The sequence below is a fragment of the Dendrobates tinctorius genome, unplaced genomic scaffold (assembly GCF_039654945.1).
Source record: "Dendrobates tinctorius isolate UK_male_01 unplaced genomic scaffold, ASM3965494v1 ptg000006l, whole genome shotgun sequence".
Lineage (NCBI taxonomy): Eukaryota > Metazoa > Chordata > Amphibia > Anura > Dendrobatidae > Dendrobates > Dendrobates tinctorius.
In genome coordinates this window covers 17,487,739-17,510,854 of record NW_027361674.1, presented here as the reverse complement: position 1 = coordinate 17,510,854, position 23,116 = coordinate 17,487,739, and the positions used below count along the sequence as shown (strand labels likewise).

The 23,116-nt window shown below is 41.4% G+C and overlaps 1 protein-coding gene across 1 annotated transcript; it reads right to left on the bottom strand.

The window, feature by feature from the left end:
* Positions 1-11,364: 11,364 nt before the first annotated feature.
* On the bottom strand, positions 11,365-21,379 carry LOC141085799 (uncharacterized). The gene is made up of 5 exons (XM_073571368.1): positions 21,152-21,379; positions 18,537-18,736; positions 16,436-16,535; positions 11,816-11,870; positions 11,365-11,546 (listed from the first exon to the last, which is right to left on the bottom strand). Exons 1-5 carry the CDS (start codon positions 21,236-21,238, stop codon positions 11,365-11,367), a joined length of 624 nt encoding a protein of 207 aa, XP_073427469.1. The 5' UTR covers positions 21,239-21,379.
* Positions 21,380-23,116: the final 1,737 nt, after the last annotated feature.

The following is a 23,116-nucleotide window of genomic DNA, read 5'->3' as shown; positions in this document are numbered from 1 at the left end:
ACTATAACAGCAAAAATTTTAATATCGTTTGTTTGAAAAAGTAAAAAAAGTCAAAATTTTTTAATAAAGTTTGTTTGAAAAAGAATCATTCAGTTGTACTGTTCCTCTATTATTCCTTCTGTATATGGATGAGTCAATTGACAGCTGGATGTTACCCTAGTCAGTAGGGTCTGTTATTACAGTTTGATAATAACCAACCAAAGCTGCCAGTTTTACCCAATGTAGGAATGCACATTATTGAGAAGTGGCATAATACCACTTAAAGGGACTCTGTCACATTGTACATTAAGTCTGATCTGTGTACAGCATGGTATAGAGAAGGAGAAGCTGAGCAGAATGATATATAGGTTTGTTGGAAAGATTCAGTATAACTTGTATTTTGTTAATTTATATCCCTGATGTTTATATGCATGAGTCCAGCAGGCGGTCCTACTCTCATGAGTCTAGCGGGCAGTCCTACTCTTATGAGTCCAGCGGGCAGTCTACTCTTATGAGTTCAGTCTGCGTTCCTACTCTCATGATTCCAGTGGGAGGTCCTAATCTCATGAGTCTAGCGGGCGGTCCTACTCTTATGAGTCCAATAGGTGGTCCTACTTTTAGGAGTTCAGTGGGAGGTCCAACTCTTATGAGTACAGTGGGTGGTCTGATTAGTGACTGACAGCTATTTCTCCATGCACAGTCAAACAGGGAAGGCTGTCAATCAATAGTAGGACTGCCCACTGGAATCATGCATGTAAACACCAAGGGTATACATTGAAATCTCTGATTATGAATAACTTGGTCTGCGAGCGTTTTGCAAGATGATGTAACAGTTTAAAAAATTGTCACAATAAGAGCATCATGTGATCTCTCCCCATTACTCTACCTCTTTCTCTCACTGCAGGATTGTGGGTATTTCTGTCACGCTGGATCTCAGTTGGCATGCCTCATTCGCCCAGTGAACATCATATGATTATTAGAGGGTACTGTATCCACGTGTGTCGGTACTGAAACAATGGGCCCCGTAAAGAAAAAGGCTGAAAATGAAACTGGTAAGAAGATGGAGGGTATTTCGATGGGAGCTAATAAGGAATTGATAGAAAAGCACGAACAAGGTATGTGAGTGTCCAATATAGCAAAAATGTATAACAAGTCTACATCAACAATTTGCACAGTATTGAAGAAGAAATAAGAAAGAGAGAAGAGAATGCAATGCCCAGATACAAGCCCATGAAGGACCATCTCACCCTCTTGTTGTGTGCTAAAGCAAGTGGAGATTTAACAGTAAAACCACTGCTCATGCATCATTCCGAGAAGCAACAAGCCTTCAAGAAATGTGAAGTGCAGAAGAGCCAGTTAAACATTATGTGGAAGTCCAACACTAAGGTTTGGGTCACTGTATTTTATTTGTTGAGTGGACGAATGTGGTATTTGGTCCTGAAGTGAAGAAATAACTTTTAGAAAGGAATCTACCATTCAAAGTCTTGCTGGTTGTGGAAAATGCTCCTGCCCATCCTCCAGGTCCTGAAGATAACTTACTGGAGGAATTCAAGTTTATTAAGGTCAAGTTCCTTCCTCCCAACACCACTCCACTTCTGCAGCCTATGGATCAGCAGGTCATTTCGAACTCTAAAAAGCTATACACCAAAGCTCTGTTTCAGTGATGCTTCAAAGTAACTGAAGGAACAAACCGTACCCTGCCAGAGTTTTGGAAAAATAATTTCAACATTGTGATCTGTGTCAAAATCATTGATGAAGCATGGGATGGGGTCACCAAGAGAACCCTCACTTCTGTTTGGGGCAAACTGTTATCTGACAGCGTCCTTGGAAATGGTTTGAGCCAATTGTCAATGACATTGTGCCCTTGGGGAAGACTATGAGGCTGGAGGTGAATGAGGCCACCAATGAACCTATTGATCTGCATCGCGAGCAACAGAAGGAGGTTATGGAAGTCATCTCGTGTGGGGAAAAGGAGGAGGAAAAGTCAGCGGAATCTCTCACTTCAGATGAAATTCGGGAGATGTGCAAAATTTGGGAAACAGTGCAAGATTTTGTAGAAAAACACCATCCAAATAAGGCTGTAGCACTGCGAGTGATGAATCTGTTCAAAGACAACGCAATGTCACATTTCTGTGGAATCCTCAAAAAGAGGCAAAAGCAATAGTCATTGGACAGGTTCCTCATTAAAGTTCCATGATAAGAAAAAAAAAATCTGGTGAGCCAACAGATAGCTGTGATTCAGTTTGTGAAAGTCGTTCTACACAATTGTATTATTATTATTTATTTATATTCCATTTATATTCCATTTATATTCCTCCATTAATTCCATGGTGCTGTACATGAGAAGGGGTTACATACAAAGTTATAGATATCGTTAACAGTAAACAAATTTACAATGACAGACTGGTACAGAGGGGAGAGGACCCTGTCCTTGCGGACTTACATTCTACGGGATAGTGGGGAAGAGACAGAAGGTCGGGGGTGCAGCAGCTCTGGCGGTGATGAGGCGGCAGCTCAGGCGGTGGTGAGGCGGCAGAATGGTTATTGCAGGCTGTAAGCTTTCCTGAAAAGATGGGTTTTCAGGTTCCGTTTGAAGGATCCGAGGGTGGTAGATAACCAAACGTGTTGAGGCATGGAGTTCCAAAGGATAGAGGATATTCGGGAGAAATCTTAGAGGCTTTTGTGTGAGGAACGAATAAGTGTGGAGGAGAGTAGGAGGTCTTGGGAGGATCGAAGATTACGTGAGGGCAGATATTGGGAGATTAGTTCAGAGATATAGGGAGGGGACAGGTTGTGGATGGCTTTGTAGGTCAATATTAGTAGTTTGAACTGGATTAGTTGGGGAATTGGGAGCCAGTGGAGGGATTTGCAGAGGAGACAGACAGGGGAGTAGCGAGGAGAGAGGTGGATTAGTCGGGCAGCAGAGTTGAGGACAGACTGGAGTGGTGCAAGAGAGTTAGCAGGGAGGCCACAGAGGAGAGTGTTGCAGTAGTCAAGGCGGGAGATGATGAGGGCATGTACAAGAGTTTTAGTAGATTGAGGGCTGAGGAAGGGAAGGATTCTGGAAATTTTTTTGAGTTGGAGGCAACAGGAGGTGGTAAGAGTTTGGACATGCGGTTTGAAGGACAGGGCAGAGTAGAGAGTTACTCCGAGGTAGCGGATTTCAGGTGCGAGAGAGAGCGTGATGCCATTCACCATAATAGATAAATCGGGTAGGGAAGATACGTGAGTTGGAGGAAAGATAATGAGTTCAGTTTTGTCTACATTGAGTTTTAGAAAGCGAGAGGTGAAAAATGATATGGCTGATAGACACTCCGAGATTCTGCACAGCAAAGAGATGACATCTGGGCCAGAGAGATAGATCTGAGTGTCGTCCGCATACAGGTGGTACTGGAAGCCATGAGACTTTGAGTTGTCCTAGGCCAAGGGTATAGATGGAAAAAAGTAGGGGCCCCAGGACAGAGCCTTGGGGGACTCCAACAGAGAGAGGGCAGGATGAGGAGGTAATGTGGAGTGGGAAACGCTAAATGTGCGGTCAGAAAGGTATGAGGCAAACCAGAACAGGGCAAGGTCTTTGATGCCAAGGGAAGAAAGAATCTATAGAAGTAGGCAGTGGTCGACTGTGCCGAAGGCAGAGGACAGGTCAAGAAGGAGGAGGATGGAGAACTGTCTGTTTGCTTTGGCTGTGTGTAAGTCATTACTAATTTTGGTCAGGGCAGTTTCTGTGGAGTGGTGGGGGCGGAAGCCAGATTGGAGGATGTCAATAACTTATCTCATGCCATCTCTCTTGCCTCCCTCACACCAACAATTCTATTGTAAGGTAAAGTGCAGTTTAATTTGTTAAATATTTTATTTTGTATTAATAATTTTATATGAAAAAATATTTTTAGATTGTGGAACGAATCGTCTGTGTTATAATTATTTCTTATGGGAAATTTGCTTTGATATAAGAGTGGTTTGGATTACGAGCAAGTTCCCGAAACAAATTATGCAAATAACCCAAGGTTTCATTGTAAATGATCAAAATGCAAGTTGTACTGAAACTTTTCCTATAAAGAATATATATTAATCTGATCAGATTCCCCTGCTCTATAACGTGAGACTAAAGTCGGCCAATATCAGCATAATTGGCCAATTGGCTAATGAGCATTGGGGTCTCTCGGCTCTCCCAGCAGGTGATTTCAGGGGAGAAAAGATTTGAATTTTAATGCCAGAACCATTTGGTACTCAAGGGATAAGATTGTTGTGAGTTCATTTTCCCCTTCACCAATGAGGTCTGATGAACTCCCTCTTCTGGTGAAGGAAGGTAGTGAGGCTGATTACAAAGCACCTGAGCAGAATGATGATGACTGGGTGACTGGAATTGCTGACTGGATATAAGGCAGCCGACACCCTTCTGCCTTGCGGGTGATTTCTCTGAGGTATTCTAGGAGACCAGTCTGATTCCTGCTCCTCAAAAGCTAAGTTTTCTGCTCTGTTTTTCGCATTTGTGTTTTGGTTTTGTTTTGCCTTGTTTTCCTGGATTTCTGCCTTCCCCTGCTGGGTGAGCTGAATTCCTTTTTGCTCTGTCTTCAGAAAATACCTGAGTACTGATAGTCTTTTTGACTTTTTGAAGCCTAGCGTCTTCAGGGATTTTTTCCCTATCAGTCTGTTGGCTCTTGTTTTTGAGAGGGTTTTGGCGGATTGCAGACAGCAGCTTTTCTATTCTGTCCTATTTAGTTAGCTTGGGCCCCATCATTTGCTCAGCCTATCTTTCTATCTGTGTGAGTGTTTTTTCATCTTGCTTCACCGTCATTATATGTTGGGGGCTGCCTATTGCTTTGAGGTCTGCTCTGGGGCAGTTTAGATTTCCCTTTCTGTCTTTAGGCTATGTAGTTCTCCGGCTGTGATCGAGGGGTCTAGGGCACCGTAGGAACCCCCCATGGCTACTGCTAGTTGTTGTTGTTAGGTTCAGGGGTCTGCAATCCGATAGCTGCCAACTTCTCTGGTTTTCTGGACTTAGCTAGTATTTCTGTTTTTGCCTCCTACGGTGACTCATTCATAACATAAGATGCTGCCAGAGCAGCCTTGCAGCTTCTTCCTTTGCTTTCCCCTTTGCAAGCACATAAATGACCAGTCAAGCCAATTGTTTATGCTTATGAGGGAGTCAAGAAAGATAGCTAAACGTCCAAGGTAGTAAGGGGGCCACTACAACCTCCAAATCAAGTGGAATTTAGCATTTTGATGAGCTGTTGGTCAGCAAGAGGGTCATATATTGGTTTGGCTCAAGGACCCTCTTCTGTCTGTGTCCGCTTTTGGTATGTACCATTAGAACATAAACCATTGGATCAGAAAGAATAGCTGCTAATCTTAAAGAAACCTCGGTGTGAGTCATAATTAAGAGGTCATGACTCCTGTGTTCAAGGAGATTTGCTTGATTACTTGTGACTGTTTTTTTAAGCAGTCCATAAATTCTAGATGACAGGTTTATAAATGAGTGGTTCAGTCTCTGATTCACATAATTTAGCAATATAATACATACCTTTTCCTGGAGAAAAAAAATATTACTGACATATATACTATAACTGTCTTCATTCATAGGTTTAGTTACTTTTAATGAAAAGAACAATGATAATGTAGCTGTTAATCCAATGAATAAAGATAGAGCCCTCCTGGTTGTATCTTTTTAGTGTAGAAGGGGAACCAAGTCACCTGTTCAGACTCATTAGTGTCTATGTGGTTTTAATGACCTACTCAGTAGCAGTAAATGAAAAACTAATCCTTATTTTATTTCATTGGCCGAAGCGGATTAACTAACTCATACTACCAGTGCAATCAACCATGTAGAGGGGAGATTACAATTTCTAATTCAGTAAATCTACACATTTCAATCTGCTGCAGTAAGTAGCATTTACGATTTATTTTCCTAGAATACTTAAGCACATTAAAACGGTAGTTGTTTCACTATTGTTATAGAAAAAGGCGAGATTACTGCACTATAGACTGTAATCTATCCATAGGTAGAAGCATAGGAACTGTTTCATATTGTACAACTGACCATCAAACTTTCTAATTGTCTATGGGACTGTTGGAGGTAGCAAAGTACAGCACTTAGCTATCACTTGTAGGCCAACAGAGCATTAATGGTTGAGTGTTGGCTTTACCCGCTCCACCACTATCTAGTGCAATCAGGGTATTTCAAAGCCCCTTTCTCCAGATCAGAAGGGTTCCACCAGTCAAACCCACCACTGATCTACACATCTTCAAATTCTCTGTGGATGGGAGTATTGACCAGTGCTGGTACTGGAGAATTTTCACAGTGCCCAGTGCTCACAAAGAGTGACTGCAGACTTGTACTCTAAGGCTGAACAACTCCTTTAATATGTGATTGCCTTATATTGGTACAGGGTCGGACTGTCCCACCGGAGAACCGGAGGATTCTCCGGTGTGCCCAGGCACTGACACCTGCTTTCATAATGGCCAGCAGCTTCCTAGGGCCCCCACCCCCCAGCCAATTGCGTGCTGCTAATAGCAGCAAACCCAGCTGCTATGGGGCCCCTGAGTCAGGGGGCCCTCCCGGTGCCAGCGGAGCAGCAGCTGGAGACAGGAGACTGTCCCCGCTGCTAAAGAGAAATGAATATTTACGCTTCCCCACACCCCCATGGGCGTCGAAAGGAGTTAATATCATTTCACTTTAATAGCGGGCAGTGTTAGCCACAGGCTGAGGCTAACACTGCCCACATTTGTAGCAGATGCGGCTGCATTGGGACCCCGGGGCTGGGCCTCTGTGGGGCGGCTAACCCTGAGGGCAATCTGTGGGCAGGGAGCAATCCCTGCAGCTTGGCAGCGGAGCAAAACTGCTTCCTGCCCGGCACTAGCTGTCTGACACAGTGCAGTTGGATGACATCATCATTCAGCGCCGCTGTTTCAGAGAGAAAGCTGCCAGGATGTGCTGCGGCTGTGGGGAATGTGCAGAGAGGTGAGTGGTGCTGTGTAAGTCTGTCTGTCTGCGTGCGTGCGTGCGTGTGTGTGTGAGAGTGTGTGTGAGAGTGGTGCTGTGTGTGTGTGAGAGCGGTGCTGTGTGTGTGTATTGGAGATTGGCAATGATGTGGGTGATGGAGAGAGAAGTGATGGGGTGGTGGAGGAGAAGGCAATGTTGTTGGTGGTGGAAAGGACGATGGGGTGGTGGGGGAGGAAGCAATGATGGAGGTGGTGGAATGGGCAATGATGGGGTTGGTGGGGGAGAAGGCAACGATGGTTTTGGTGGAAAGGACAATGGTGGTGGTGGTGGTGGGAAGGCAGTGATGGTGGTGTTGAAATGGGCAATGATGGGGGTGGTGGGTGAGAAGGCAATGATTGAGGTGCTGATGAATACAATGATGGGGGTGGAGGGGGACTGCATTATACCCTATGAGGGGGCTGCATTATTCTTTGAGGGGGCTACATTATATTCTGTGTGGCTGCTGCATTATTCTCTCAGGGGGCTACATCATACTATATGAGGGGGGCTGCACTATGCCCTATGAGGGGGCTACATTATATTTCATGAGGAGCTGCCTTTTGAGGGGGTTGTATTATACTCTGAAGGGGCTACGTTATATCCTGTGGAGGGGCTGCATTATACGATAAGAGAGCGCTACATTATATTCTATGGGGGGATGCATTATATTTTGAGGGGTGCTGCATTATACCCTATAAGGGGGCTGTATTATATTCTATGGGGGGGCTGCATTATATTCTATGAAGAGGGCTGCATTATATTCCATGAAGGAGGCTACATTATATTCTATGAGGGGGGCTTCTTTATATTCTGTGAGGGGGCTACATTATATTCTATGAGGGTGCTACTTTATATTCTGTGAGGGGGGTATCCCAACCCCTGCTACATAATTAAGACATGCACTACCTTATATTATACCCTGATATTGGCGCGTTTTACCACACAATTGGTGGTCTTGTATTTATTTCTATGTAGTTACTGTAAAACTCGCTTGGCAACGGGATTCAGTCACACAGGAACAATTTTCTCCATTAAACAGTCCATGCGGTTTATTATTCACTCATAAACCAGTGTTTATACTGCAACACACACACATAGTACCTCATAACATACGGCTTTAACTCGCAGTCACTAAACATGCCAGACTTCCCACTTCATCCTGTTACCGTGGGTGACCGCACGCTGAACAGTTCATTACATATATCAATGGAACATAATAAACACTGACAGTCTGTTCCAATGGCAGATACTTCTCTGCCGTTATTATGACCCCCTTTTCTGGAGTTACCTTCCTGGAGCTCCAGCTCCACATGCTGACTCCTTATCAGTCCTCACTCCTGGGGAAGCTGCCATACTGGGATCACTGTCGTTGCGACCAGGGCACTCCCGACAGTCCAGACCCTCAGAAGGACGGTAGCTTCCCCCACACAGTGCCGTCACAGACTCTGCACATACATGGCCTTTCCATGTGCTCTTCAGGAAATCCACTCCTTGGACCTTCCAACACACAGACCTTCAGGTCCATGGCCTCACCATGAGCTTTTCAGGAATATGATCCTACTCTCAGGACCTTCCAACACACAGGTCATCCAGGACCTTACACTCTGACCATGTGACCCAAACCCTGATCACATTATGTAGCTGTAACTACCACCATAGGTGGGCGGTATATGTGTGGTTAGTCAGACCCGCCCAGCTCCCGACTAACCCTGTAAGCCCCCTTATAAACTAAACAAACACTTGTGGAGCTACAAGTCCCAGAACAGTAACATTTCAGGCTTACAGCGCAGAGGACCTCCTCTGAGACACATACTGGCCATTTACAATAATGATGGTCACTGTCTCACCATCACAGTTATGCCTCCATGCGTAACCTGAGGCACACATCCAGCGCTCCCTAGCTGTAACAGGGGTCACTGCCTCACACTACATAGTGGGCCCCAAGAATGATTTTCTCTGGTGGGCCCAAGGTGCTCCAGTCTGGCGCTGCATTGGTATATTATGGTACATATACCTTTAAGGCCACCTAAACTCCATAACTGGCCAAAAAGTTGGAAAAAAAACAGATTTTCACAGTTACACAAAATGTAAAAATGGTCAAATATTATATAGCCTGCAATTCTTACTGCTTTTTATGTATATGCAGATCCATTTGCATTGCCCATTATGTCTTAGAGTCAGAAATCTACAATATATAGTTGAAAATATTGTATATTAACAAAACAAAGGCATCTTTATTAATAATGAATTAATAAACACAAGCAAAACTGAATGAGAATTAACAAGACAACAATTATATACTCGACCCTTTCACATATGCTAAATATTTGGTGGACCTGGACATGAAACACATTGTATATATAGCACTTTCTGAGAAATCTACTTCTGAATCGTACATTTAATAAAATGAAGAAATGTTGATAACAATGAAAACACATGGCAATCAAATTCTGCTACACAACAGCTTTTTTTTTGGCTCTGCCAAAGAGCTTGTGCACATGACCGAGTGCTATCTGTGGTTTTCACAGATTGCACCCGTACCTGTGTTGTTTATTGGGGCTGTGCACAGGTCAGATTTTTTTTCCTTGGGCTGAGTGGTCCGTGCAAAAAATCGAAGATATGTCCTAGTTTGATCCAAGTGTCAGATCAAAATCGAAAAAATGTAATTCTGTGGGTCCATGAAAAAAATCTGACGACAATCGGATGACATTCGAGTGCAGTCCGATTTTCACGGATTGTCACATAAGAGAAGTGGGAATAACTTTTTTCTTTGTTTTCTCTCTCCATGTCCAAGAAAACCTGATCAAAATCTGATCAAAGTCTTATCAGAAAAATGGGACCATTTTTCTCGCATATGGAGACTCCAGTTCAGTGAACCTACCCTTATAACACTAAAGGGAAACTGTCAGCAGGATTTTCCTTTTCAGTCCACAACCTGCTAGTAGTAGACTAAAAGGCAAAATACTGCAGAAAGGTTATTTTTTAAAGGGAGTCTTTCAGAACAAAACGACTGCTCAAATCAATCACAGTCACATTGTGCCCCCTTGGAGAAGCCAAATATTTCACTGCACCTTCCCACCCACTTACTTTGCATCTACTCCACCCTCCTCCATTTATGGGTTTTGTCTGCTATTGTAGGTCAGCCCCATTCATAGCAGTTGAGGAATTAATAAAAACGGTGCTGTTTATGGAACAAAGTAGATATGTTTCTTTAATCCCATTCTTACCTTTGAAGTATAAGCCCATACTAATATTTCTGATTGAACTCACATCCTCTGAATCTAAAGGAAGGTGAATTGCAAACATTTATCTTCATCAATATAGCCATAAACTAAATAAGATTGCAAAACCTTTTTAGAACTAAGGTTTAAATGCTTCTAAGGTCGACATAAGATACATAAAAAGTTTAGTAACTTTGTAAATAAGGTGCAGTACTTCTCTTGACTAAAGGGATTTTCTAACATTTTTTGAAAAGTAACTACATTTGCAGCAGATTGTATCATTATTTGCAGACGGCCATATAAATTGCACCGAGATCAAACCGCAATGCACAGACTGGACGGCGGCTCTCCCAACCCGAGCGTGACAGCCTCATATATTTCTATGTAGCTGTCATGCTCGGGTCAAGAGAGACTCGGCCATTGCGGTCCGATTTATATGATTTTCTGACTGCACACTAAAATAAAGAAAACGATTCTTTAAATACCCCACAGCTCTAGTGCCTCTGTTAAATTGGTCTTCATCAGGACTGAATGTGATGATGTCCAGTCCATTTAGTTACCAACCCACCACAGAGGCCACTGAGCTCAATGGAAGTGATGATGTTCTGTCCATCAGTCACCTGACTCTGCAGCCAATCAGTGGTCTGAGTGGTTAGGTGACTGAATGGATTGGGCATCTTCTCTTCAGGGAGTCCACCATAGTGGTGTCACAGGAGTGATAAGTAACACTTTTCTCTAGATTTTATGTAGACCACTCTGGCCATTTTTAAAAGACTAATGGAAAACGTTTGTAATTTGTATTAAAGTCCCGTAGCTGTACTCACAGCTTTAACTGGTTGTCAAACTTGTTGACAACAGACAAAAATTAAGACAATACATCCCTGAATACAATTTACCAGAAAAAGTTCTGTGTAAACAGGAAGTCAGCAAATAATGTTAAGAGATTTCAGCTCTGTAGCCTAGAGAAGCTCAACAATATTTTGTAAGTGACTTATCTTTTTATGTAGATTATGCAGTTACTATAAAATCGTCATCAAGGATGCTTTTACTACAATATTCAACAGGTCAAATATTATTTATCATCAAAAATGTAACCTGCTTAGCACAAATTATTAAAAATGAATGTAAATTGTATATCTGAGAGACAACCATGTAGAGATATAGGAGTAGAGGACAAATATGGACCTAAAAAAATGTAAATGCTGTTTGGCTTGGAGCAGATTCCAGCTCCATGGAGTTTCTTGCATCTTGTCCAAATGGTAACATAAAACCAAAGTCTTCTTTGTCATCATCTGAGGCTTGTGAAGACTTTGAAGGAAATAAAAATGCAAAATCATCTTCTCCTTCCATTTTCTGGAACAGATTTCCTAAAAAAGGGATTTAAAGGATTTTTTTAAAAAATTGGAACGCGTACATATATAACGTAGATATTTTGAATGTATTTTTGTATGTACAGTCACTAATCACTAAACTGATTCAAGCCCCAAGTGCTCCAAAAAAGGATCATGTTAGTACTCAGTAGTCATGTTCAACTTGTGCCTTTCTTGGTGCAGATATTGGCAACACATCCATAATGTGTTGTAAGGAGGTAAAGTGTGTGAGTTGCAGCATTACTTATGCATGTAGTGATACCAACCTATATTTTTTGGAGGTGGTGGTGTATTGGTATTCGCTGCAGTAAAATTTTCTTGCTAAAATTAAAAACAAATATAAAACACACAGAAAATAGTAAAATATGTTATTTAAATACTTAACTACTTATGATTTCATATTAAAATTAATGAGCATTATGCAAAAGAAAACTTGTGCAGGCAACAGTGCCAGTGTTGGCCATATTCACCCATCATCAGGGTTATCTGGTTACTATGATCTCCTGGACTCTCTTTTATGCAGAATTTACAAAACTCCCACTGTTATTATAGTTAGAAAATACTTAGGTACATGGATATAAAATTAAATGTATTTGTTCTTCCTCCCTCCCCCACTACTCATATTATGTGCATTTGATCTTGAACTAGAAACTTAAAGTGGTTTTACGACTACTTAAAAAAGTCTTGCAAATGGTATAGGCAGTTTGAAAATGCAATAAACTGAGGCATAATCACCAAATCTAAACCCCATGGATACAGAGTTGGCTGCTCTGTGCCAGGACATAAAGTGATGATATCTGTTCATCAATCTCATGACTCCTTAAGGGCCTGATACACATAGCGATATCACTAGCGATATCGCTAAAGCGTCACCGATTTTGTGACGCAGCAGCGATATCACTAGCGATATCGCTACATGTGACACTCACCTCCGACCGCCCCCCCGCTGGCTATCACTGGTCCATTTCTCGTCGCCGGCTTCCTGCTGGCGCCGACGAGCGAGCCATGGACGCGAGCGGAAGACGGTCATCATCGCCGCCTCTGACAGGTAAGTAACGACCGCCGAGCATTGCTGCGTCGTTAGTTTAGCAGCTCACTAACGACCATTTAGCGATGTACCAGCGATCCTGACTGGGTCATATCGTGGTCAGGATCGCTGGTGCATCGCTAAATGTAACGGGGCCTTTAAGACCTTTGATCTACTGTGGTGGTCAAGTGACCATATAACCACTAAAGGAGCAAACGCCACATCCATGGGGAATCGAGCAGGTGAGTATGCCTTAATTAACCCCTTCATGATCCAGCCTATTTTGACTTTAATAACCTGGCCATTTTTTGCTATTCTGACCAGTGTCCCTTTATGAGGTAATAACTCAGGAACGCTTCAACGGATTCTAGCGATTCTGAGACTGTTTTTTCGTGACATATTGGGCTTCATGTTAGTGGTAAATTTAGGTCAATAATTTTTGCGTTTATTTGTGAAAAAAATGGAAATTTGGTGAAAATGTTGAAAATTTTGCAATTTTCAAATTTTGAATTTTTATTCTGTTAAACCAGAGAGGTATGTGACACAAAATAGTTACTAAATACCATTTCCCACATGTCTACTTTACATCAGCACAATACTGGAAACAACATTTTTTTTTGTTAGGGAGTTATAAGGGTTAAAAGTTGACCAGTGATTTCTCATTTTTACAGCAAAATTTACAAAACCATTTTTTTTAGGGACCACCTCACATTTGAAGTCACTTTGAGGGGTCTATATGACAGAAAATACCCAAATGTGACACCATTCTAAAAACTGCACCCCTCAAGCTACTCAAAACTTCATTCAAGAAGGTTATTAACCCTTCAGGTGCTTCACAGGAACTAAAGCAACGTGCAAGGAAAAAATGGATGTTTTAATTCTTCCTACAAAAATTTTCTTTTAGCATCAATTTTTTCATTTTCACGTGGGTAACAGGATAAAATGGATCATAAAATTTGTTGGGCAATTTCTCCTGAGTACATCGACACCTCATATGTGGTCATAAACCACTGTTTGGGCGCACGGCAGGGCTCAGAAGGGAAGGAGCGCCATTTGACTTTTTGAATGGAAAATATGCTGGAATATTTACCATTTGCCATGTCACGTTTGGAGAGCCCCTGTGCGCCTAAACATTGGAGCTCCCCCACAAGTGACCTCATTTTGGAAACTAGACCCTCCAAGGAACTTATCTAGTTGCATAATGAGCAATTTGAACCCCCAGGTGCTTCACAAATTGATCTGTAAAAAAAAAAAGTACTTTTTTTTCACAAAAATTTTATTTTAACCTCAGTTTTTTCATTTTCACATGGGCAACAGGATAAAATGGATCCTAAAATTTGTTGGGCAATTTCTCCTGAGTGCACCGATACCTCATATGTCATCATAAACAACTGCTTGTGCACGCGGCAGGGCTCAGTAGGGATGGAGCGCCATTTGACTTTTTGAATGGAAAATATGCTAGAATATTTAGCGGTTGCCATGTCGCGTTTGGAGAGTCCCTGTGTGCCTAAACATTTGAGCTCCCCCACAAATGACCCCATTTTGGAAACTAGACCCTCCAAGGAACTAATCTACATGCATAATGAGCAATTTGAACCCCCAGGTGCTTCACAAATTGATCCGTAATAAAAAAAAAGTACTTTTTTTCACAAAAATGTTCTTTTAGCCTCAGTTTTTTCATTTTCACATGGGCAACAGGATAAAATGGATCCTAAAATTTGTTTGTCAATTTCTCTTGAGTACACCAATACGTCATATGTGGTCATAAACCACTGTTTGGGCGCATGGCAGGGCCCGGAAGGGAAGGAGCGCTATTTGACTTTTTGAATGGAAAATTAGCTCCAATCGTTAGCGGACACCAGGTCGTGTTTGGAGAGCCCCTGTGTGCCTAAACATTAGAGCTCCCCCACAAGTGATCCCATTTTGGAAACTAGACCCCCTAAGGAGCTTATCTAGATGTGTGGTGAGCACTCTGAACCCCTAAGTGCTTCACAGAAGTTTATAACGCAGAACCGTGAAAATAAAAAATATTTTTTTCCCTCAAGAAATGATTTTTAGCCCACTATTTTTTATTTTCACAAGGGTAATAAGATAAATTGGACCCCAAAAGTTGTTGTCCAGTTTGTCCTGAGTACGCTGGTACCCCATAAGTGGGGGGACCACTGTTTGGGCACACGTTGGGGCTCGGAAGGGAAGTAGTGACGTTTTGAAATGTCGACTTGATGGAATGGTCTGCGGGCGTCATGTTACGTTTGCAGAGCCCCTGATGTACCGAAACAGTGGAAACTAAGCAACTAATCTAGATGTGTGGTGGGCACGTTGAACCCCCAAGTGCTTCACAGAAGTGTATAACGCAGAGCTGTGGAAATATAAAATAATTTTTTCTCCACAAAAATTATTTTTTTAGCCCCCAATTTTTAATTTTCCCAAGGGTAACAGGACAAATTAGACCCCCAAAGTTCTTGTGCAATTTTTCTTGAGTACACTGATACCCCATATGTGGGGGTAAACGACTGTTTGGGTACACGTCAGGGCTCGGAATGGAGGCAGCACTGTTCGACTTTTTGAACGCAAAATTGGCTGGAATAAATGGTGGCGCTATGTCGTGTTTGGAGACCCCCTGATGTGCCTAAACAGTGGAAACCCCTCAATCCTATCTCCAACCCTAACCCCAACGCAACCCTAACCCTAATCCCAACCCTAATCATAACCCCAACACACCCCTAACCCTAATACCATCTCTAACCCTAATCACAAACCTAACCCTAATCCCAGCCCTAGCCCTAACCCTAGCCCTAGCCCTAACCCTAACCCTAGTCCTAGCCCTAACCCTAACCATAGCCCTAACCCTAGCCCTAACCCTAGCCCTAGCCCTAACCTTTGCCCTAAACCTAGCCCTATTTCTAACCCTAATTGAAAAATAAAAATATTTTATTATTTGTCCCTATGGGGGGTGATAAGGGGGCGGTGATTTACTTTTTTTATTTTGATCACTCTGAGAGTTTATCACAGTGATCAAAATAAAAAAAAATGAATCTGCCGCCGGGAAATGCCGGCGGGCGCACTGTGCATGCGCCAGCCAATTTCCAAGATGGCGGTGCCCATAGACCGGGACGGCCGGACGGCGGGACACTGGGACAGCAAGGGGGGTTAGTGAGTATCGTGGGGGGAATCGTAAGGTGGGGGGAGCGGAGGGAAGGGGAGGGGGGCAGATTGTGACAGCAGCGGCTGACCGGCGCCGTCAGTCGGTGGCGGCGCCCGACTGGCGCCGTCAGTTGGCGGGGGGGTTAACTTAGTGTCTCCAACCATGTCCGATGCTATTTCAGCATCGGCCATGGCTGGATTGTAATATTTCATCAATTTTTATTGATGAAATATTACTATCGCTCTGATTGGCTGTTTCACTTTTAACAGCCAATCAGAGCGATCGTAGCCACGTGGGGACGAAGCCATGCCTCCTGTAGCGAAGAACAAAGCCCCCTGTGTCTGCGGGTCGGGTGACCTTTCAGTGACCCCCAGTCACCCGACCCGCAGGGGGGCTTTAAAGTCATAGACGTCATGGGTCATTTTGGCATGACTTTTCATGACGCCTATGTGGCGTCAAAGGTCGTGAAGGGGTTAATTGGTATAAAACCGACCTGCCAATGTTCTAGACTCCTGACACTCTTTTAGACAGAGTAAGGAGCCGTCCTAAATAAGGGTTTCTACTCTGACCAATTTGAAACATTGCTTAAATAAGCTATTTTTGTTTTACATCACTGATAGGACAAACCCTTTAGATTTTTTATGCTCTCTCGAAATAAACAATAACTGTCTCATCCAGTTACATATTAATTTTTACCTGGTCTTGAAAACTTACTGTTGTAAATGATTCAAAGCTACAAAAATTCGGGGTTTTAGGCGTGGAGGTCTTAAAAAGATTTAAACAAGGAGATGCTTGTCCTTTGTTTCTGAAGAATCTAAAGAGAAATTGATAGCATAATTTTAGAAGTGAAAAAATATATTTTAGTGTCAGTTAAGTTAAGTTTGCATTAATAATGTGCTCTTCGTTAAGCACTTTGGAGTTTCTTTCAGGATCCTCAAAAAACTGTATTCCAAAGGGGCCCCCCAACATAGCCATTCACTTGTATGAAGCTTTGGACACTGTCTGGTATTTGTTCCTCACAGTATTTGTGTTTTTCAGGTATGCACAAAAACATCATTAACCATGTGTTAATGTTTTTTGTCAGAATTCAGTTTTTTAAGGATTTTGACAGGAACCCTGACATAGTTCTCAACGGAGAGCCATTTATTATTGTGAGCCTAGCTTTTAAGTTTTTTGGGGGAAAAAAAGCTTTTATATAATTTCCCACCCCTTCAATTTGTCACCAATGACAATCATATGTGATACACATATTAATGGCCATTATTTAGTGCATAAGAAAATATTGTGGATTATAAGATGGAAACCATAGACCTGTCAACAAAGGTAAAATTGATTGCAGATAATTATCTGGAAGAGTGCATGTCTGGGGGATCTGACATACAAATTCAGTCCTTGGTGGATGCTAACTAAAATATTCACTTTTAGAATTTAATATGTTAGTAAAGAAAAGCATTAATTTAATAAATTTAATACACATTGACCCATCATATTGCATCAAGCTCAGAATGGCTAAAAACTAAACTTTGGGTTCAGATAACCCCTTTTTTCTATGAGCCTTTAAGGTCAGACAAATCTAGCAAAGATGGTTCTTTTAAGGACAGTAATTAGTGTCTACTAAAAGCAACAAACACCACACGATTCGATGCTTTGTTTTTTTTAAAAGAGGCAATGACAGTGATCATTTAATTTTTTGTTCTTTCATCAATAGCAACTGAACATAGCGCCTATCATGGGAGCTATTTTCATGACTTACTAGCATGGGGACCTGCAAACTGTAATGAGTGTAAATGTCCACCCTTAACCAATTTTTTCAATTATATTTTTATAGCGATTGAACGGTGCTTCAAATCCTTTGCTTAAAGAGGACCAATGACCAGGCCAAAAGTGGCAATTTTTTTCTCTTATTTTATTCCCGCTGCTCCCCAAAGTATTTTTCAGGGGGTTTTTTTGTTTTGTTTTTTTTGTAATCTGTCAAAATCTGATTCCAAAGATTTCCTCATTTCTATTTGGTGCTATATTTTATGTTTTTTACTAAGTAGGCGGCAGTAAAGACCATAAAAAGCAACACTAAATACAACGTTTGATATCTCTGGGACCATATGACGTGTTAGAAAAAATAAACAACCGTAAAGCGCTGTAGAATTAATTTTGCTATATAAATGAGTTAAATAAATACTCGGGATCAGTGGGAGTAAAATGACAGAAAAAAATACCCATTTATGATTGGGTGGCAGCTACTTTTTACAATAAAAATATAAGATTCTGGCTATCAGCAGCTCAAATGTTTTTACAGCTGATGATAATAAACTTTCTGAAAAAATCATAAACTTTTCCTAGTGTTAGCTTCAGAAAATAGGAATTTTAAAATTTAAAAGAAGGCATAAGGTACTTGCCAATGGATACCACTCCGACTCCAGAGCTGCTGCTTCGACTGTGAACGCTTCACCTGAAGTGATGACGCCACAGCAGTCAGTGATCTGGATGTTGAGGCCACTGATTGGCAGCAGAGTCAGATGACTGGTGGTCAGGGTGTCGTCACTTTCGGTCCAGCGGAGACTCTAGTAGCAGCAGCTCTGGAGTGGGGAGCAGAACTTCTGCTGTGAAGTTTACAAATTTAACACAGAATCCTTTAATGTATGCAGTGTATTTGGAGTATTGTAGAAAAATATGGAGTTCCAGTCTGTGTTCATTAAAAAATTCACCAACACAAACAGGATAATAGTATTATTTTGAAATCACTCAAAAAAGATGGATTGGTAATAAATTTGTTTGTATATAAGTATATCAACGTCGTCTTGCTCTGTACACTACATACAAATCCATTGTTGATTTTGTAACGTTCTTGATTTTTTTCCCTTTGTTCCGATCAGATTTTCTAATGAGTACATTTGTTGAGCTCGACGGAGGATCAGGTTTTATAAATGGTGATGGGATCTTTGGTAATGCAAATACTTCATTTGGTGATGTTCCTCCATCGGGTGTGCAGTCCATGTCTTCGAAACTTACAGAGTTTCCCTGCGCAATTGAAATGGACAATCGATCAAAGCAGATCGTACATTTTAAACAAACATTAACTTTTTAACCCCTTCATGAACCAGCCTATTTTGACCTTAATGACGTGGCCATATTTTGCAATTCTGACCAATGTCCCTTTATGAGGTAATAACTCAGGAACGCTTCAACGGATCCTAGCGATTCTGAGACATATTGGGCTTCATGTTAGTGGTAAATTTAGGTCAATAATTTTTGCGTTTATTTATGAAAAAATCGGAAATTTGGTTTAAATTTCGCAATTTTCAAATTTTGAATTTTTATTCTGTTAAACCAGAGCGTTATGTGACACAAAATAACATTTCCCACATGTCTACCTTACATCAGCACAATTTTGGAACCAATTTTTTTTTGTTAGGAAGTTATAAAGGATAGAAGTTGACCAGCGATTTCTCATTTTTACAACAAAATTTACAAAACCATTTTTCTTTTAGGAACCACCTCAATTTGAAGTCACTTTGAGGATTCTATATGGCTGAAAATACCCAAAACTGACACCATTCTAAAAACTGCACCCCTCAAGCTGATCAAAACCACATTCAAGAAGTTTATTAACCCTTCAGGTGTTTCACAGCAGCAGCAGCAACATGGAAGGAAAAAATGAACATTTAACTTTTTAGTCACAAAAATGATCTTTTAGCAACAATTTTTTTTATTTTCCCAAGGGTAATAGGAGAAAGTGGACACCGAAAGTTGTTGTTCAATTTGTTCTGAGTAGGCTGAAACCCCATATGTGGGGGGAACCACTGTTTGGGCGCACAGCAGGGCTCGGAAAGGAAGGAGCGCCATTTGACTTTTTGAATGGAAAATTAGCTCCAATCGTTAACGGACACCATGTCGCGTTTGGAGAGTCGCTGTGTGCCTAAAACTTTGGAGCTCCCCCACAAGTGACCCCATTTTGGAAACTAGACCCCTCCCAAGGAACTTATCTAGATGCATAGTGAGCACTTTGAACCCGAAGGTGCTCCACAAATTGATCCATAAAAATGAAAAAGTACTTTTTTCACGAAAATTTTCTTTTAGCCTCAATTTTTTCATTTTCACATGGGCAACAGGATAAAATGAATCCTAAAATTTGTTGGGTAATTTACACCGAAAATTAGCTCCAATCGTTAGAGGACACCATGTCGCGTATGCAGAGCCCCTGTGTGCGTAAACATTAGAGCTCCCCCACAAATTACCCCATTTTGGAAAGTAGACCCCCCAGCGAACTTATCTAGATGTATGGTGAGCACTTTGAACCCCCAAGTGCTTCACAGAAGTTTATAACGCAGAGCTGTGAAAATGAAAAATCATTTTTTTCCTCAAAAAATGAATTTTTTAGCAAGCAATTTTTTATTTTTACAAGGGTAACAGGATAAATTGAACCCCAAAGGTTGTTGTCCAGTTTGTCCTGAGTACGCTGATACTCCATATGTGGGGGGAACCACTGTTTGGGCACACGTCAGGGCTCAGAAGGGAAGTAGTGATGTTTTGGAATGCAGACTTTGATGGAGTGGTCTGAGGGCGTCATGTTATGTTTGCAGAGCCCCTGATGTGCCTAAACAGTGGAAAAACCCTCACAAGTGACCGCATTTTGGAAACTAGACCCCCCAGGAAACTTATCTAGATGTGTGGTGAGCACTTTGAACCCCCAAGTGTGTCACAGAAGTTTATAATGCAGAGCCATGAAAATAAAAAATCATCTTTTTTCCTCAAAAAATGATTTTTTAGCCCTCAATTTTTTATTTTCACAAGGGTAACAGGAGAAATTGGACACCAAAAGTTGTTGTGCAATATGCCCTGAGTACACTGATACCCCATATGTTGGGGTAAACCACTGTTTGGGCACACGTCGGGGCTCGGAAGGGAGGGAGCACCATTTTACTTTTTGAACGCAAAATTGGCTGGAATCAATGGTGGCACCATGTCGCGTCTGGAGAGCCCCTGATGTGCCTAAATGGTGGAAACACCTCAATTCTAACTCCATAGGGTTTATCACAGTGATTAAAATGTACCTGGAATGAATGAATGAATCTGCCACGTTTGGAATATGGCGGTGCCCATGGGGGAAAACGTGAACCCTTTTTTTTTTTTTTTTTTTTTTTTTAAACCCTAAATAATAAACCTGTCATTAAGCATCAGTTGCTAATCACACCCAATTTTAAAAGTTGGGAAACCTGCATCAAATTGCAAAAAGTTCCAAATTTTGGCAAAAAATAGAAGTGACATTTTGAAGAAAATAATCTGTTGAAAAAGCCTTGATAAATTACCGCCTATGTGTAGCTCTGGAATTGGAGATTTTGCACAATCTGTACAGTTATAATTGTTTCATTATAATATTAGTAACAAAACAAATTTGCTGAGTCCTAGTCGAATTATCACACATAAACATTGTACCTGAGAAACATAACCTGAGTCTTTGGAGGTATCTGGGATTTCCGGGGACTGTTGTATGCTTACTTCTTCTTTTGAATAAAAACACATGAAAATGTAATTTATGCTATTCCTGTAATATGCTACTGTATATACATACTAAATATAGAAATGAATGAAGAATATAAGCACTAGCTTTTTGTTAGAAATCAAAATGCTGCTACCAGACGTCTAGGATATCTGGCCTCAGTAAACTATACATTATTAGTAACTTACTTCTTACTGTTGATTTATGTACATTTTTTAGTAGAAAAATCATTTAAGGCCCCCTTTAAATAGGATACAACGAAGAAGTGGCTTTGTAAGAAGCATATGAAGGTCCTGGAGTGGCCTGTCCAGTCTCCAGATCTCAACCCCATAGAAAACCTTTGGAGGGATTTGAAAGTCCGTGTTGCCCAGCGACAGGCCCAAAACATCACTGCTCTAGAGGAGATCTGCATGGAGGAATGGGCCAACATAACACCAACAGTGTGTGCCAACCTTGTGAAGACTTACAGAAAACGTTTGACCTCTGTCATTGCCAACAAAGGATATATAACAAAATATTGAGATTAACTTTTGTTAATGACCAAATACTTATTTTCCACCATAATTTCCAAACTAAATCTTGCCAAATCAGACAAGGTGATTTTCTGGATTTGTTTTCTCATTTTGACTCATAGTTGTGGTCTACCTATGATGTCAATTAATAGCAACAAAAATCCCAAATGCATATTTATAAGCCAGGGAGATGGTAGATAATGCTACCCACCCCCCATACTAACTACATCAACTCCAGTAACATAGGAAAACAATGGAGAACAAAGAGCAAAAGATGGTATCTTGATAAAATTATCAGTCAATTTTATTAATCAGTATGCAAAAGTAAAAAAACACATAACATTATGACTATAAAGTGCCAATCCAGTGCAGAAACAAAACCCCCCCAAGAGACACCCCCCCCCCACAGTGGCAGTTTGTGTTGTTTTTATTTTTATGTTTTGCTTTTAAGGCCTCTTTCACACTTCCGTTTTTTACAATCAGTCACAATCCGCCAGGTTTTGAAAAAAAACGGATCCTCAATTTTTTTTGAGGATCTGTTTTTTTTCCCCATTGACTTGCATTAATGGCGGATTGTGACGGATTGCTGTCCGTTGCATCCGTTTTTTTTGAGGATCCGCCAAAAGTTGCTGTCCGTCACCATCCTCAAAGATTTCAAAATGGAGCTTGCAACGTTTTTTTCTCTGGCGGATCCTCCAGACACTGATTTAACCCGAAATTCTTTCTGGGTGCCGGACAAAAAAAAATCTATCTCTCTCTCTCTCTCTCTCTCTCTCCCGGACAGCATTTCCTTTAAACTTCCTCGTTTGCAGGATCCGTCTGAAAACGGATCCTGTGCCATCCGTTGACATCAGTTAAGAACGGTTCCGCTTGTCTGACTTTTTGGCGGATTTGAACTGATGCAAAAAAACTGAAGTGTGAAAGAGGCCTAATTTGTTTCTAACGTCAATTCATTTTGTATCACTAGTGACCTCTTTGACCTTTTGTGTCCCATCATGACCTTCATCTGGCCTCTCTTTTGGACCCAGGAATGATAGTACTACATGTCCCTCTTAACCAAGGATCATGACCATATATTATGGATGAGAGCTTACTTCAACCCCATTATGTATGGATCACAGCTGTGTACCTTGAATGGACTTATACTTATTTGACATTCTGTGACACGGCCGATTTTGGTCAGATGACCGGGTTCGCCGGGTTATTTGAAGGTCCTGTTGGGACCTTTTGTCACATTCTCTTGAGAAAGCGGCCTTTTGCTGATGCGAAACGCGCGTCGTGGTACACTGCCCAACTCCTCTCCTCCCCGGCTCCTCTCCTCCCCATCCATCTGCTGGTAAGCTCTTTTAAGTAATTGACTTTCTATGGGGCACTTTGTCTTGAGTCCAC